This window comes from Cupressus sempervirens, chromosome 9 (genome assembly GCF_028749045.1).
Source record: "Cupressus sempervirens isolate cs-2001-9-10 chromosome 9, ASM2874904v1, whole genome shotgun sequence".
NCBI classification, from domain to species: Eukaryota; Viridiplantae; Streptophyta; class Pinopsida; order Cupressales; family Cupressaceae; genus Cupressus; species Cupressus sempervirens.
In genome coordinates this window covers 578,262,096-578,281,809 of record NC_143126.1, presented here as the reverse complement: position 1 = coordinate 578,281,809, position 19,714 = coordinate 578,262,096, and the positions used below count along the sequence as shown (strand labels likewise).

At 34.5% G+C, this 19,714-nt stretch overlaps 1 protein-coding gene across 1 annotated transcript in view; it reads left to right on the top strand.

Moving 5' to 3' along the window:
* Window positions 1–19,714, top strand: part of LOC149539979 (Cyclophilin-like peptidyl-prolyl cis-trans isomerase family protein) — a 291,729-nt gene that overhangs the window by 8,572 nt on the left and 263,443 nt on the right. The window contains exons 3-4 of the mRNA XM_089801194.1: window positions 10,424–10,602; window positions 10,682–10,783. Of these exons, the coding sequence (XP_089657320.1) occupies window positions 10,424–10,602; window positions 10,682–10,783 (281 nt within the window). The remainder of the gene's footprint in view (window positions 1–10,423; window positions 10,603–10,681; window positions 10,784–19,714) is intronic.

Genomic DNA, 19,714 nt, shown 5'->3' with positions numbered 1-19,714 from the left:
GTAAATGCTTCTGGAAATGATTGTGTGCTAGTTTTTTCATCAATGTTTCAGATCACACTACATGATCCATTATCAGGATGCTAGAGAAATCAAGGAGAGAAAATCCTTAAATTCTCTAGCTGCTTAGATTTCATATAAATTTCCCTTCCATGCTGGGTATCAATAAGATCTATCAAATTTCCACAAGGCATTTGCATCATACTCATGGAATATGGAAATTTGATCGATCCTTTTGATACCTTGCATGAAAGGGAAATTTATATGAAGTCTAAGGAGCTAGAGAACTTAAGGATTTTCTCTCCTTGAATTCTCGTGCATTGTAATAGACTGACCCAAATCTGCTGTATATGTGTGCTAAAGAGAAAGAATACATTGATACTGGCTAAGCTTTGTATTGTTTGATTTAATGGTATTTTGGAAACAAGGGGAGTACATAAACGATTTCCTTATTGCAAATTTAACATTTGAAAAGGCTTGCAATGTAGTGTAATTTCCTAGTATCCATACAGCCTGATTGAAAAAGAAAATGGAAACTAAATTACCACACGTCATATACCACATATACATACTTGTTATCATTAATTCAACAGTTCTCCTAGGTGGGTCATATAATTTAGACCTAATCCATGAACACCGAACTTGATCACCAGTGAGTGGTTCCCATAGCTGCGCGACTCATGCACTTCAAGATGACATCGATTGAGGTTCTGGTTAGGTTGTTGGATGATTGCAATGCCTATTATTCTACAGACTTGATGTCTCAGTTGCTACAACTAGTATACCCAATCTTCTTCACGTGAATGCCCTCAATGATATTTCTGTACTAAGCCATTTTGCCAATTTCACCCAAATTCCTTTGTCAACTCGCAGCTTGCTACATGTTCTTTCTAGACGGCAATAAACTTGCTATTCTCCCTCCTACCAGGAAGCTAACTCTTGAAAACTATTCACGTAAAGCCCCAAGACCTTTTGAACGACGATGTCAAGGCTATTGGAGTGCAAGGATTTCGTTTCACACACCCGTACCTGTATTGGTTCTCTTCTCACCTTGTTCTAGCTCCTGCTTTTTTCTCTTTTCTTTATAGCCCCCCTTCCTCTGTCTATGACCAGACTTATTCTCTTTCTCCTCACCCATTCGCATGCTCTATAGTAATGCCTGATGCTATTCCTGGCAAGTGCAGTTACTTTCTATTGTGTCACGAACTTCCAATGTCCGCCTTCACTTCACCTTTGGTTTACTTGCCTACCACCTAGGCAGCTGATTCAGCTGATGACACATCACCGGTTTTGTCTTATTTAGTGCTCAGCCCTAAGTCTTTTTTACGTGCTGTGTCCCTTGATGTGTGCTCAGTTTAGCCTTCTCGGGATAACTTTTGAAGGCTAGCACATTAATTAAGTCACCTTATGATGGGGATATTACATGCATCCTGATGATGGATCCTGCAATGTGATTGGAAACATTGATGAAAAAACTAGTACACAATCAGTTCCAGAAGCATTTGCATCATATTCATGGATTGTGGAAATTTGATAGATCTTATTGACACCCTACATGAAAGGGAATTTCTATGAAATCTAAGAAACTAGAGAACTTAAGGATTTTCTCTCCTAGGTTTCTCTTGCATCTTGATGATGGATCATGTAGTGTGATCCAAAATGTTGATGAAAAAAGTAGGACACATTCATTTGGTATGCTGGATGAAATAAGTAATTTACAAAATACCAGTGTTACATAGGGACTCACACTCCCCTCGCAAACCTTGGAGTACTCGTTTCCGAGATGTCCTTGCACCGGGTAATTGTGTACCCAAGTACCCCCACCTTTGCCATTCCGCAACCATGTTGCCGCTAGAATGGGGACTTTGATTTCTATTTGAATTTTGATTTTTGAATGTTCCTATTGGGTATGTAATATGTTACTATGTTGAATGTTGAATGGTTCTAGTTCACGTTGCAATTTTGCTATGTTCAAGTATTTTAATTTAGTATGTTCTACTGAAACATCATTTCATAACAAGCATTTCAAGTTCTATATGTATACTATGCAACACCCCTCCCTACTCCATCCTCCCCTTGCCGCCGTCCTATGGCTGTTCCCCCGCTGTCCCAAAAATGAGGCCCATTTTTCCCCTGTTCCGGAAACTTGTCCTGACGTCCTGCTGTCCCAACGTACCCCAATACTGGTGTTACATTGTAAAATACTGGTGAGCTCTTCTTCAAGGGTTTGTGACGACAAAATCCCCTATGAATGATATTTTTGTTGTTGTGAAAGACACAGTCAGTAGGATCTTTGTGGACTAGTCTATATAGCTGATACTTTCCACTTTATACAATTTCAGTGATCTAGAAGGGCTCAAATTGAGTGATTGAGGATAGAAGTTGTGGCCCAGCTGCTGTGGATCGAATTGCCCTAGGTGGTGTAGCTTATAAATCAGTTTCAAAGAGTTTATGAAGGCTATACAAGTCTGAAAAAGGTTTGGACAGAACTGTACCAGTCAGGAAGCATCCTATAGCAACCCATTTATGACTGTAGACAACTATAACAGGGCTTTACAGGTTTGGAGTGCCAGACATGTTTGCAGCTCTCTGGGAAGTGCTGTGCATGCCTGAAGGGTGCCGCAGCTGGTCTATAAACCTCCTGGGATAATATTGCTGTTTGAGTTGTTCAAAGTCTATCCTTGTGATTTAGCTTCGTTATCTGGTAGGCCATTCCGTTGTATTTTCTGTTAGAGCAAGTATTAAGTGCCATGTATTTTGAACTACACTGTAATGTCTGAAATCAGTTTAATAAGTGGAAATAATTTCTTACGTTGTCAGTGTATGTGTCATCAACCTTTGATTATTTATTTTACAATGCAAGCATTATGTTATGAATTGCTTCAATATTGAAAGAAATCTGAAAGTCATTCAACAAATAAGAACAAACATATACAATTACAACAAACATATACAATTACAAACTGAGAATGAATCAGAAAGACTCAGTAATAAGCTTGCCAGCAAACTGTTTGACAGAATTGCAATGAATGGAAAAGGCAACAAAAATCAGATCAAAGAGTGCATTTTACACATTTGCCCTTCATCGTTATTTGTTAATGCCTAACACTTCGTTCTATCTTATGTACTTTTGTTGTCTTGATTCTAGGGTTATCTCATCCAAGAACTTCAAGTTATATTGTTAACTAATGTAACCTCAAGTACCATTGACCTACTTTTGGTCATCGATATCATTTCTTTCTTATTAATCCATAAATTCTTTATTCATTTCATATACTAGATAAATCATAAAGACATTGGTGATTGATTTTTTTCTAAAGATAGGGTTTTAGTACTTTACTACTTGAATACTGTATTAAATCTGCTATTCAGATGCTGAAATGATAATTGATTGATATTTAATGAGTTATTACAAAGCAGGTGATGGCTCCTAAAATTAGGAAATACAAAGACAGATGTTTCTAAAAGAAACAATAATTAACTGAAAACTAAAGTAGAAATATACTGAACTATCTGACTCACTAGATACATTAAGTGACCAGGTACATCTGAAGATGCATAAAATGACTAAATACATTGACTTAAATGACCATTATGACGTAAATAATATAATACTATTCTAATACACTCCCTCAATGATCTATTTATTAATTAACTATTATGATGTAAATAATATAATACTATTCTAATAGACTCTTTTAATGATCTATTTATTAATTTAACTTCCCACTGTCCCCTTCTCATTAGCACATTCTTTGACATGAACCTTTTGTTGAGACCCTCCCTAGAGCTACAAAAACTCTAGATATGACCAAGTTTATCATAATCCGTTCAACATGATGTTGGGTAACAAAGCTATCCCTCCCTTTGTCTAGAGAAAGCGATGTTAAGAAGGTTAGCAATTAAGTATATTGAAACATTTGCCTTTAGTTAGTAATTAATATTCATATATATATATATAATATAAATAATATTATAATTGCTGTCATATAATAGTGCAGGGTTTTTTTTTATTAAATGCATAACCTTATACATTCGGATATATTAATATGGATTATATCTAACAAACCATTTTCTGCCGATAATCATATTTTGATTGTAACGAGAGGCTATAACCTGATGATATCGAAATCATTATTCAAGCACTTTTCGTTCACTCCGATATCCATTGCACTTTAGTATTTGTATTTCATAGTTATCGGGTCTCACCTTACACGTAGCATATACTAAAGTTGTTATTGGTTAACTAATTGATTGTGAATCGGTGCCAGCATATGTTGAGGGATGACCATGTACGGTCATGCCCGTATTCGGTTATGTTTCAACATGTATATATATTGGTTCCGATCTATGTTTGCAGATCATATCAATAAAGTGGCATACAGATCTCAGACCAGAATTGGATTCTACTATAATAAGAACATATATATAAAAAGTAAAGGAATGTAGGATATATAAGAAAAACACGAGTCTGCCATACCATATAAATCAGACTGAAACCGATTAATAAGTCTCCACCAACTAAGATTCACTAATTTTACATGGTATCAGAGCCTAATTGGTAGAGAGACTATTAAATCAAGCATGTCAAATACCGTAAGAGTAGAAGACAGACTCAAAGGTGCTGTAAACTTCTTTTTATGGAAAATTTGGATTACTACGATTCTTGAAGAACTCGAACTAGAATCTTTTATTGAGTCTGATATTCCAATTCCTAAAGATGAAACAAAAAAAGCCACTTGGAAAAGGTGTAACAATAAAGCCAAGAAAATCATAGTAGACTCTGTAAAAGATCACATACTCTTCCATATCAGATTTGAAGAAAGCCTTTGAAGTATTGACCACAATCAAAAATGCATTTGAAATCAACAACTCAAGCAGATTGATTACTTTGAAGAATCAACTGATGAATAGTAAAATGAATAAGAGAGAAACAATCTCTTCATATTTTGGAAGGATCTCTGAAATTAAAAATCATTTAAATTCCATTGGGAACAAAGTAGAGGATCAAGAACTCTCTATATTAGCACTTAGAGGATTACCATTATCATGGGAAGCATTCATTCAAGTTGCCAGTATACCCTCAATCCCATCATTTGATCAACTAAAGACTGATCGTACATCAGAAGAGTCAAGATTAATCTCTAGAGGTATTGTATCAAATCAAGAGGAAGAAAATGAAGCCCTTTTCTCAACTCCTAATCATCAAGGAAAGAAGAGGAAATTCAAAGGAAAAAAACATGACTATAAGAAAAAGAATAATAAATTCAATAGAACTGATTTCTCCAAAGTTAAATGTTATAAGTGTGAGAAATTTAGACATATCTTTAGTAAATGTCTCGAAAGGGAAAAAATCTTAGCCTCATCAGCTGAAAGTAAGAAAGATGAAAATCTATTATTCTACACTGCTTTATCAAGTGAGATAAACTCTAATGAAAGTGTGTGGATAATAGATAGTGGTGCTTCTTGACATATAATAGGATTCAAAGAAAAATTTGAAACACTTGAAAATTATAGATTTGAAGGAGTTACTATTAGAGACAATTCCACTCATCTAGTCAAAGGTAATGGGATCTGTTCTATTCATCTAAGGATTAGAGTTACATTAAAATTGAAAGATGTTCTATTTGTACTTGGAATAAAAAGAAATATAATTTCAATCTCTGGATTAACTGATGAAGGATTTTAAGTTACATTCAACGAAGACAAAGTTTTGTACTGGCCTAAAAACTCAATTCTAAAAAATGCTATTACCATAGGGATCAGAGATGAGACCTTATACAAACTATGCAACATTCAAAACCAAGCTCTTAATCATGAAATAACAAATTCTAATGAAATTTGGCATAGGAGACTTAGGCATATTGGTTTTAGTTCTCTACCCAAGATAGAAACAATCACCTCTAGTATACCAAACCTAAATTCTAAACACATATGCAAAGGAAGTGCTCTAGTAAAGAACATAAAAAAACCTTTCCCTTCTAGTGAACACAAGTCCAAATCAATTCTGGAACTAATTCACTATGATCTGTGTGGGTCCATGCCAACTCTCTCTCTAGGATGTTACTCATATTACATAACATTCATTGATGATTACTCGAGGAAGACTTGGATTTATTTTCTAAAAGTAAAAGAATCAAATGAGGTGGTATCAAAATTCAACGAATTCAAAGAATTGGTAGAAAATCAAGTGTCAAAGAAAATTAACTCTAAGATTTGACAATGGGGGAGAATACACTTCTGAAATTTTCTAAGTTTTTTGTGCATTTGTTGGGATTAAGAGGGAGTATATAGTACCTTATAATCCTCAACATAATGGGGTAGTAGAAAGAAAAAATATTACTATTGTTGAAGCAGTAAAAGCTATGCTCCATGATCAAAACCTACACTGCTCATTCTGGGTGGAAGCCATAAATACTGCTATATACATACAAAACAGATGTCCTCACTCCATTCTAGAAAATACAACACCTAAAGAAGTCTTTATAGGAAGTAAACTTCACTTAAGTCATCTTAGGATTTTTGGTTGTCTAGTGTATATACATATACCTAAAGAAAGAAGAACTAAGTTAGAACCATCAGGAAAGAAAGGAATATTCACTGGGTATAGTGAAAACTCGAAAGACTACATAGTTTATGTTCTTGGACAAAAATTAATGGAAGTGAGCAGAGATGTCATATTCGAGGAGAACACAGCCTTAAAACTATCTACAAGTACAGATGATGAGACCAATACAGAGTTAGATGGAAGTCCTTAATCTGAAATTCAGAGGGAGAATATATTAGAAGAAACTAGACCAGTACAAGATGCAAAAACTAGTAAGATCTTTAATGTCAAGAAGAGACCTTTGTGGGAAAGAAAAATGCTTGAAGAAAATGACATTGAACCAGACGAAATTGCTAAGGAAGTCAAGAAAACTAGAAATAAATCATGTTATACTACATTAATAACTGAGCTTACTAAATCTAAACCTACATCTGTTGAAGAAGCTCTAACTTGTCAAGCATGGAAAGATGCTATGGTTGAAGAATTTCAATCAATACTACAAAATGATGTTTGGGATATCGTACCTAGACCTAAAGTCAAATATGTTGTCTCTTCTAAATGGCTCTATAAAATAAAAAATGTAGCAGATGGAAGCATTGAGAAACATAAAGCAAGGTTTGTTGCTCGAGGTTTTCCACAGAAGGTAGGTATCGATGATGAAGAAACTTTTGCCTTGGTTGCTTGTTTCACTTTATTCAGGGCAATTCTTTCATTAGCAACAACGAAAGGATGGAAGGTGCATCAAATGGATGTGAAAATGACATTCTTAAATGGGGTCATAAATGAAGAATTTTATATTGAACAACCTGAAGGTTTTGTGAAAAAAAATGAAAACCTTTATGTTTGCAAACTAAAGAAAGCTTTATATGGCCTTAAACAAGCACCTCGAGCTTGGTATGAAAGAATTGACAACTATCTCACCAAATTAGGATACTCTAAAAATTAAGCTGATCCTAACATCTATTTTAAAGTTTCTAATGGAGATATGATTATATTGGTTCTTTATGTTGATGATCTCGTAATAACAGGTGAAGATCATCTTATTGCTAAATGTAAACAAAATCTTGCTGCTGAATTTGACATGAAAGACCTAGGGTTATTACATTACTTTTTGGGTCTAGAAGTATGTTAAAAGGAAGATTATATATTCTTAAATCAAGGAAAATATACTCAGGATATTCTGACTAGATTTGGGATGATGGACAGCAAGCCACTTGCAATACCAATGGAAACTAATCTACACAAGCTAAAAGAGGAAGCAACACATTCAAAATCTATTGATCCTACCCTTTATAGGCAAATTATGGATCTCTCATGGTTTTTGTAAACACTAGGCCTGATATCTGTTATTCCACAAATGTACTAAGTCACTTTATGTGTGAACCTAAGAAAATACACCTAATGGCTGCAAAACATGTTTTGAGGTATCTACGTGGCACTATTGGTCTTGGACTAAAATACAAAAATGTTGAAATCAAACTTGAAGGCTATACTGATTTTGATTGGGCTGGTTGTTCTTTAAATCGTAAAAGTTCCTCCAAATGTTGCTTCAGTCTCGGATCAACAATAATATCATGGTTCAGTAGAAAACAATCTACAGTTGCCTTGTGTTTCATTGAAGTAGAATATATGGCAGCCTCCATGGGAGCACGTGAAGCGGTTTGGTTAAGGAAGCTGTTATTTGGGTTATTTGGAAAGAAATTAGAGTCTACTGTGATCCATTGTGACAATTAGAGTTGCATCAGACTTTCTGCAAATCCAATGTTCCACAATTGGTCAAAGCACATTGAGACTCCTTACCACTATATCAAAGACATGGTTGATACGAATGTGATCAAGCTGATCTATGTTAACACAAATGATCAAAATGATGATATTTTCACTAAACCTCTTGCAAGAGTGAAAATAGAGTATTTTAGAACTAAACTTGGTATGACAAATTTGTAATTACATTTTTTGTAAATTTATTCATGAATATTATATTAAATTATATGGTTTGCAAACTTGTTAAATGAAAGGTGATAATCTTTCATATGCATTTTAAAGGTCTCTATTGTAAGGTGACGATCTTATCGGTAGATGACCAACCTTCTAATACCAAAAGTATTGAAGGTTATTGGTGTCATTGTTATTAGGCCAGATTCTGCTGGACACATTGAAATCCATCATTGTTATTAGGCTGGATCTTGCCGGACATCATGAATATTATTAGTGTCATTGTTATTAGGCCGGACTCTGTCGGACACATTGATATCCATCATGGGGACACCATGAAAATCAGCTGTTATGGTTCTTTAGACCGGATTTTGCCAGATACCATATCTTATCAGATATAATTTGAGTCATACTTAATTGTATGAAGAAGTTTCAATCCCTCATTGCTAAAGAGGGAGTGTTAAGAAGGTTAGCAATTAAGTATATTGAAACATCTACCTTTAGTTAGTAATTAATAGTCATATATATATATATATATATCTATATCTATATCTATATCTATATCTATATCTATATATATAAAATTGCTGTTATACAATAGTGCAGTGTTTTCTTTATTAAATGCATAACCTTATACATTCGGATATATTAATATGGATTATATCTAACAAGCGATTCTCTGCTGATAATCATATTTTGATTGTAATGAAAGGCTATAACCTGATGATATCAAAATCATTATTGAAGCGCTTCTCCTTCACTCCGATTATATTATTGGGTGATATCCATTGCACTTTAGTATTCGTATTTCATAGTTATCGGGTCTTACCTTACACGTAGCATATACTAAAGTTGTTATCGGTTAACTAACTGATTGTGAATCGGTGCCAGTGTATGTACATGTTGAGGCATGACCACGTAGGGTCATGCCCCTATTCGGTTATGTTTCAACATGTATATATATTTTTTCCAATCTGTGTCTGCAGATTATATCAATAAAGTGGCATACAGATCTGAGACCAGAATTGGATTCTACTACAATGAGAACATACATAGAAAAAGTAAAGGAGTCTAGGATATATAAGAAAGACACCAGTCTGCCATACCATATAAATCATACTGAAACTGGTTAATAAGTATCCACCAACTAAGATTCATTAACTTTACAAGTGAGACCAGCTTCAAAAAACTTAATAACTGTGAAAAACAATGATTTTGTTAAAAAATGTCAAAAGTAGCAAATGCTCACAAATACAAGCAAACTCTAATATTTTAACAGGAACAAGGTTTGCTTTGAAAGTCGAGGTATGACCCAAAACACTCCTCTATGATTTTATGTGGAAAAAAATCAGAAAACTCTCCATCCATGACTTTTTGTGGGAAAAAAACGAAAAAACTTCTAGCAGATAACTCTTTGTTTCTGCAACAGGAAAAAGAAGTCCAGGCTTTTTTTATAAAAAAAAAGATTCAAATAACTTCTGGAAAAAAATTCCGACTGGATGCCAGTGACTTTTTTTAGAGAAAATTCATTAAAAAACTCAACCCGCTCCGATACCATGATTGATTGATATTCAATGAGTTATTGCAAAGGATATGAAGGCATCTTAAAATAGGAAATGCAAAGATGATGTTTGTTGAAAATATTGTTAATTGAGAACTGAAAAAGAAATATACTAAACTATTTGACTGACTAATTACATTAAAATGACCAGATAAATCTGAAAATACATAAAGTGACCAGATACATTTAAGTGACTTAAATGACCATAATGAGGTAAATAATATAATATTTATTCTAATAGATACAACTATAATACTACTCTTCATTATAGAATTTTGTCTGAGAATTGAAATCATGAGCAAATAATACATTAGGGGCTCTACATTTTTCAGTTTTTGTTTGTACCCACCTAGAATGTTATGATGTTTATTGCTTCTTTGCAGGTGGTGAAACTATCTATGGAGCTCCTTTTGCTGATGAGTTTCACTCTCGTCTACGATTTAAGCATAGGGGCCTTATTGCATGTGCCAATGCTGGATCTCCCAATACAAACAACAGCCAGTTTTTTATTACTCTGGATCGATGTGATTGGCTTGACCGAAAACACACCATTTTTGGAAAGGTATCTAGACATCAGAGTAAGAAAGACTTATTTTTCTCCATGAGATAAGGAGATATTGATTATTTATGATTCATTTCAGGTCACGGGAGAGTCAGTCTTCAATCTTTTGAAGCTGGGAGACATCGAGACAGATGAAGATGATCGCCCTATAGATTCCCCTCCAAAAATAAGCTCAGTTGAGGTAGTTATCTGCCTATGGTATTTACTTTAATTGGTTGGATGTCTTCTTGATTTATACAGTTTATGGGTGATATTTTTGAATGTATCTATTACAGGTATTGTTTGGAAGGATTATTAGTTAGTTTTTGTAAGTGCACAATTAAGGTCTTTTATCAGCATCACCACATTATTTTGCGACAGAGTTATCTGATAATCCACAATCACATTTTGCACAGGTTCTTTAATGAGCAGTTTCACTCCTGAATTCATATTTTTCAATCTCATTAAATTTGTGTATCCTGACCTTAATGTCTAGCCCAATCAGAAGACTGTGTTACAAGGTTTGCATAATCTTGTCACTATTGAAGTAGATGGGATAGACTTACTTGTACTTTACCTTTATAGCCAATTTCACATATACTTCACCTTTTAGGGGAAAGACATATTTATAAATCAATATTTTACATTAAAACTTCAGGGGACATATGACTGCGTTAGAACCATAAACTGTGATCCATGGCACCCAAAAAGCTTCATTTCAAAGAATACCAGCACTTGTTTTGACTGTATAATTGACATGACTTATCATAAAAGTTGCTTTGACATCAAATTTCTTATCTTTCAGTAAACAGAACCAGTGTGCTAAACAAATACCATTTAGATTTGTTGAAGCATCATCTACAAACAGATAACGTAACTATGAACTATCATATATACTATATACACACAAATACATACAGTTATATAACATCTAAACATATCGTACACTCATGTGCATTTGATCCAAATTGGGATCAATGTGACGTAGACTTATATTATCACTTTCATGTCCCCATTTAAGATAGAACGTTAATAATAATTAAAAAAATATTATTAAAAAAAATAATGATAATAAAATCATGTATTACAATTAGAATTAATAAAAAAAAAAGAAATAGTAAGAAAATATTATTATAATACATAAAAATAAATAATAACACAATCTATTATAAATAAACTAAGGTCTAAAAATAAATAAAATAAAATAAAATAATAAAATTACAATGGATGAATAAATAAATAAAACTGACTAGAAGAGATAATATTGTAGAAAGTACATTAGTAAATAAATCATTGTGATGTTCTCAATTAGAGCTTAAGTTTGGGACTGATAAATGCTGGTTATCACAGAGATTGATGAAAATCAATGACTGAATTTCTTTCCCATGATTTCGGAATGACTCCTTTGGACCTTCCTATTATATTTAATTAATTGGAGGGTTTCATCTTTTCATGATGAAACGACATATCCATTTTAGATTTTATATATATATATATATATATTTGATCGGTAAATGGTCGAAGCCTAGATTAATTATTGTTATTTATTGTAATTAATTAAATTTCTTAATGTGTTAAGTGAATTTGAACTCGAGACCTCCCACATGAGAGGCTCACAAGTTACCATTGTGTTGTAGGCTCTTGCCTTTAAAATAATATATTTCTAGTATTAAGAAATAATTTGATTTAATTATTATCTTAAGATTTTGAACACTATTAGATTATAATATTTAGTTAATATAAAAATGTTAAATTTATTTGGTAGATTGAATATTACAACTACATCTATTAAATAATAATATTATTTAGTTATATCATTCATTCATTTATAGTTTAAATTATCATATATATAGTATTATCTATTTAATTAATTATTCATTTATCTATCTTTACTTAAAATATATCTCTACTAAAATATTATTGGTTATTTATAAATATTATATATTACTTATATTCTTATATTTTAACAATTATTTATTATTAAATTTTATTTTAATGGGGATATCACAGTAATATAATATAAAACAATATAAGTTAACTAAATCTAATTAAAATCTTAGTTGTCGATCCGTGAAATGAATCTGATTCGGGCATGTGAATTGGATTCGTGGATTGGGATTTTTTTACCCAATTATGATTCGTGGAGGATTCGTGTGTGTGTGTGTACTGAAAAATGAGAGAAATATATATAAATTTAAAACTAAATCATTTCATAGTATGAATCTATGATTCTAGTATGCATCTTTGAATCTAGTATACTTGATAATTGATTTATTTTCACGATTATAAAGAAAATAAACACATTCACATTGAATTACTGAATTATAAAATGAAATTATGATCCTTGAGTATCCTCGGCTTGTGGTTTGGACCCTTAAGGATCCGGGTAGGATCCTTGATTCTGCCTGTAGATCCTCAGGTTGTGGCTTGGATTCTTGAGGATCCAGGCAGGATCCTTGACCTGTGGATCCATTAGGATTTGTGACCTACGGATTCTGACAGATCCAAGCACGAATCTAGATCCGGCCTTTCTAGGATGAATCCAACAACTTAGATTAAAAGTCAAGAGATATGTAATAAAGAGACACGACTCCTTCAAAATAAGATATATAAAGAGAGGGGAGTTCTTTTATAGGATAAAAAAAAAGAATAACGGAATAGGAAAGTAATGTGAAGAAAATAAAGAAGTGACTTTCTCAAAAGGTATCAATAATATTGAAAGGACGTGACTCTTCAAAAGGGTCATAATTATGATTGGTTGTGACTCATAAAAATGTTGTAATTATAATCTATTGTGACTTTTTGAAAGGATTATGGTTATGAAGGGTTGTAACATTTTTGAAAGGATTGCAATGTTGTCATGTGGATTATAATTATGAATGGGTGTGGTATTTTGAATAGATTATGATTATAAAGGAGAATATAAATACAATGAGATTTCTTCAAAAGGAAGAAATAAATATTCTTATATTCAATTCTAAGATATATAATATCTATATGATATACATATTTATATATATGAATATTGATCATATATCTATAAGTATAACTATTGTAGTATTAATATCATTTACAATAATGAGATTATAATATCAACTATAATAGCAAAATCAGAAATATATATCCATATTTCAATCCTAGTACTATTTGGCTAAGAAGGGAAGACTGAAGTGTTGCCAAGGAGGGGGGCTTATGCAAATTTCAAGCAATGGATCTTTGTCCCAAGATAAAGTAGGGGTCAGCATTCCACAGGCCTTTGTTATTCATACTTGGACTAGGCAACTTGTTTAACACCCACTGCTTCCGTCATGTAATAACCCTCACCTGGCTATAACTAGAACAACTCCAATTTCTCCAACTCTTATCACAAATCAGATTTTAGGCATTTTGTCAAACACTTGGCAGTCATACTTTGATAGCTCAAGTGTAGTTTCTCGTCTTGCAAATTCTAGATTTTCAGTATATTAGATTTCGAACAAATATATATATGGAATTAAATACAAAATAGCACCAAGAAACAACCCATAGATGAAAGTAATTTATATTCAATCTTCCATTATTTCAATAAGCTTGTCACAGTCAACATTACTGAATATTGCAATTACAAATTAGTATTTTTGGCATAAGAGCCTGATGGAAATGATGTGGTCTTGTCCCCAAATGCACAGGCAAGTCTGTACACAATGCTGGACCTTCTTCACATGATGAATTGCCAAACTCAGGCCACTCTTACTTGCAGACTTTTCCACAGAATAAATCACAAACGCAGGGTTTCCAAAGCAACTCCCATGGCATCTGCACCATCCACAGGCCTTAGATATCCAACTGCAGGCCCTGAAATGTCTACACCAGTCTCTTAAAATGGCTCATATCAGATCTCAGGCCTCTCGCAGATCAAACACAGGCCTCAAATGCTTGATGCCAGCCATAATTGTAAAAAGCAGACTCAAATAGATGAATTGCTGCTCCTTTACTTTGCACACAGGGATATTAACATGCAACGAAACCCTTAAGGAATGATTTGCAGCTCCAAATAATCCTCCAATGCTGTTACAGATAGGTATTGGCAGCCCAAAACATGCACAGTGGTCTTACAATAAAAGTTGTGGGTCTTGACAAACAAAGGCAATCACAAAATGAAAATCCTCATCAACCAGAATATGATAGAATCCTTATACCCCAGCAGTGACTCGATCAACCACCTCTCAATTTCAATTCTCCTTAGACACAGTTAGAACAGTAGGAGAAACTAGCATAGTTTTACCTCAGCAACTAATTGCAAAAGCAATCTTAGACTAAAATCTCAGATTCGAATCTACAATACTTCAGCTGTAGATCCAATGGAATAACTCAGAATTCAGACCCTTATACTTCAGCAAGGGCACAAAAATCAAAACTCAGAAAAAGCCACAAAGGCAACAAAAGTAAATAAATAATCAAGCATGCTTTTTTCAACAAATGAGCTTGTATTTATAACCTCAAGATTCCCTTTCGTAGCCAAAATATAACTTCACTCGGGAAGCTTCACCACACAACATTAATTAGAAGCTTCCATTAGATACTCTCACTTGACTTGGCTTAACTAATTAATAAATGACACTTTCTACTGATAACTCAACCTTCCACTTGAGTGAAATTATAAAATTAAATTATAACTTTATAATAAGCCATTTAATTATTTAATTTTTGGCCACTCAAAATATAATAACCCCCAAAATACTCAATCATTGAAATATGCCGTCTGAAATAGGAGTCACACCTATTATTTCTTCATGTGACCAAATGCATTTTCTAAGAATAGAAAGGGTCCAGAGCAACACCAACTTACCAAAAATAGTGAGTACAAAAAACTAAGTCCAAATGAAGTCCACTCTAAGCCGAACGAAGACCAACCTGTAGCTTACTAAATTGTGGAGAAGATAAGACTCTCCCGAGTCAAGCCACTACCTCAGAAGACCCTCTATCCACAATAATTAGGCTATGAGGATCACATTAATAGGCTAATCGATGAAATTCTGACACTGACAAAAATGGGGACATTACACGTCATGAGCTAGAATATAAATAAGGTTGGACATAAGAGTAAAAGATAACTTTAGGAGTATGGTGTTACCAAGGAGGGCTTGTATAAATCCAAGCTAATGGATCACATCCCAATAGAGGGCAGTGGTCAGCGATCTGCAAGTCTTCAAGATGCAGACTTAGACCTCTAAACTTTGAGGGAGTCCATAGCTGGTGTCTAGGAAACTTGGATAACACCTATACCATCCATGCATAAACCAAATAATAATATGATTGGGCAATTGAAATTATTATTATGGACATATTCTTAAGAGTTATATACATTACAATTGACTAAAATAAGTTTCAATCTTGACCTACCCCAAAAAGGGGACATTTCAATCACTCACGGTATTTTGGCTCAAAACTAGCAAGAACTTAGCAAGCCAAGACTTTTTTGATAGTAGGTAAGTAAAGGGGGATGCCTTTTTGATCTTTGCTATAGCTATTGCTGCTGCTTAAACAACTATTGGATTACCTATTGTTCTGGCAATATATTGTAACCATTTGAATCAGACTTTGTGGTGTCAACAGTTGGCCAAAGCTTGATAGAATTGCTAAATTTATTTTTTAGATTAATTAGTGAGGATTTATTGGGGCCCTTAACCTTGAGAGATTAGATGATAGGCTGTAGGAGAACTGACACAACAGACCTTTCTATTTCTAAGCTTATAAGAAGTAATTTTCTTTGATTTGACAACTTTATGATTGGAAAGCAGAGTTCAATCCACCCCCTTTGTAAATTCCAAAACCTGCTTGTCCATTGACAAAGATTTTGTACCCCACAAGATATACTTTCTTATTCAAGGGAATTCTATGCTTTATGGGAGCCATTGGATGCTTGCTTGCAGTCTTTTCTTTGAACAAAGTGAATGAAGTACAAACTTCGCCCACCAACGGATCTATTAAATTTAATCTCTCAGTAGATGGAGAGGGATTTGAATGGGTCTTTGCTGCATGTTTTGGAGAGGGTAAAACATCATTCATCGAAGGAACCTGCTTAGACTTACTTGAAGGAAAAGGAGATGGATCCCCTTGATGGGACTCTTAATCAACAAAAGATACTTGAGTTGAATTTGGTGAGGAAGAGCTTTTCACCACATTGAAGCTTGGGTTAAGATTCTTGCTAGAGCATTCAGCAACAACATGTCCTATTCCAAAGTATTTGAGGCAACAGAAAGCAAGAACCTCATAGTCCAAAAGATGCCTCCATGATTGACTAGTCACTTCCAATGCAATATATGCTGGGAGACATTTTGTGAAATGATAACTGATTGATATTTATATTACGAAGTAATTGGTGAAATACTTGCTTGTTATTAACAGAGATCGAAAGGTAATTATATACAAAAGAATGGAATAATGTTTCCCTATGAAACGATCGTAAAGAATAGAAACATGCTATTCTCGCTAAGAAAGCTAAAAAAGCTACAACTAACTAACTAAATATTTACAATAGATTACCATTAACTAATAATAGAGGATTATCTATTATCGTAATAACCTCCCTTAATTGTTAATCTATCTAAAACACCAAGTTGTCCTTTGAATTTGACAAACTTATCAAGACCAAGAGGCTTGGTGAGTGTGTCTGCAGTCTGTTCTGTGGTAGGAACATACTGCAAATCTATTATCCTGTCTTCAACCAGCTGTCATATGTAGTGACAGTGAACATCCACATGCTTGGTTTGTTCATGGAAGATTGGATTTCGTGCTAACTTGATAACGCCTTTGTTATCAACAAACAGAGTAGTTGGTCTTGCTGGTGACATCTGCATATCCCCAAACATCCGACGAAGCCATATAGCTTCATATCCTACCTTAACAGTCCCTTTGTATTCAGCCTCTGTAGAGGAGAGAGAAACTGACTACTGCTTTTTGCTGGTCCACGTGACTGCACTGGATCCCAAACTGAATACATATCCAAAAGTTGACTTTTTATCATCAACAGAGTGTGCCCAATGTGAATCTGTGAACCCACTGAGTTTAGGATTAGAATTTCGAAGTACAGAAGTCCATAATCTAAAGTGCCCTTCACATAATGAAGCACATGCTTTGCTGCCATCCAATGATCAGCCTTAAGACCTTTCTCACATAACTTGAGACCTTTCTCCATAGGTGTAATGCTGCTTGCAATTCTGCATATGGAACTTGTCTAACAGGGCCCTGACATATTTAGACTAAGAGATGAATATACCAGAAGACTGTTGCCAAACCTCAACACCTAGGGAATAATGCATGAGCCCAGGATCAGTCATATCAAAAGACTTGCATAAATTCTATTTGATTCCCTGAATCAATGATGCCGAACTGCCAGTGATGATCAAATCATCCACATAAATAACTAGAAGGATGATGTCATTGTTAGTAGTCTTGATGTACATATTTGAGTCTGAAGAACTCCTCTTGAAGCCTTGATCACTAAGGTACTTATCAATTTTTATGTACCATCCCCGAGGGGCCCGCTTCAAGCCATAGAGAGCTTTTACCAATCTAAGAACCTGATGGTCTTTACTAGCAACCTTGAAACTAGGAGGTTGCGTCATGTAGACCTCTTCATGGAGATCACCATATAGGAAAGCACTCTTTACGTCCATTTGATTGACCTTTCGGCCAAATTTTGCTGCCATGGCTAGGACTAATCTAATGGTGCTCATCTTTGCAGTAGGAGCAAAGGTCTCCTCATAATCAATGCTCATCATCATGAAGATCAACAAGTGTCTTAGCCCACCACTTAGGCTGGATAGGAGAATGACCAACATTAGTATCATGAGATGCGTGATGATTAGGTTCCTCATCAGAAGAATTTGGATCAAACTTAGGTGAAGCATCTACAAAGCGAGGTGATCCTATAGGAGAAGATGAAGGTGTTTGTATAGGGATCACTAGTATAATTGGAGCTGTAGCCCTCCCATTAGGTGAACCTAATGGAAGCCGAACTCCCAAATCATGAGCTTTCATAGGCTGGTTTGTTGAACCAGGAACAAGAGAAACAGGCATGAATGGTCCTCGCTGCTCATCAAAGACTGCATCACGACTGGAGATGAGACGAGATGTCTCAACATCGATCCAGTGGTAGGCTTTGTAAAGATTATTGTATCCAACAAGCATGAGTTTTTAACTCTTGACATCCAACTTGGTGCGTGACGCATCGGGGATCCAAACAAAAGCAAGGGAACCAAAAACCTTCAAATGACTGGTTTTGGGCTTGTGGCTTGACCAGGACTCTTCCAGAGTTTTACCTTTGAACGTAGCACGTATCGAGGAATATGAGATTCCGCCCAGCAGACTAAATTTGAATGTCTTTGCCGATAACTATGTACTCTTCTCTGCCACCAAAAATAATAGAGTCTGAATAAGGTTGGTAGTCAGTAAATCAATCTTCATGGTAGTGAAATGATGAGAGGCTCTTGAATCAATTTACCAGGCAGACGACTTACATGATCTGTAGGTCTTTTAGCCATGAACGTAAAAAGCAAACTCCGTCTGGTCAATGTGCTCCACACTGTTCGCTTTGAGCTGCGAACTTGATTGCTTAGATTGCGCAGCTGAGCATTTCCGACATTCAACCTTCATGTGTCCAAACTTGTGGTAGTAGTTGTATTGAATGTTCTTCTTTCGGGAACCATTTGATGCTGGAGCAAAAGACTTTTGCTGAAACTTGCCTTTATCCTTCTGAAAGGATTTAACAGCAAAGGCTTGCTCTGTGGAGGTGGAGGTGGAGCTGCTACCGAATTGTCGTTTCCATTGATCTTGCTCAAGCAAAAGTAAGTAGAGATCAATGAACGTCAAATCAACACCAGAAGACATGATGTTGAGAGTCTTGATAAAATTGTCATAGGACTTTGGTAAACTTTGAAGAGTGATAACCACAATATCCTCTTCCTCCATCTTGCGATTGATGGCAAGAAAATGATAACGAATTTTCTAAATCCTATTCAGATGTGCTTGGAGCAAGGTGCACTCATCCATGATAATAAAAAATAGAGTGTTCTTCAATAAGAAAGCTCAACTTTTGTCAGAAGTCTCACGACAACCTTTGAGATGTGTCCAGATTTCGACAGTTGTCTTG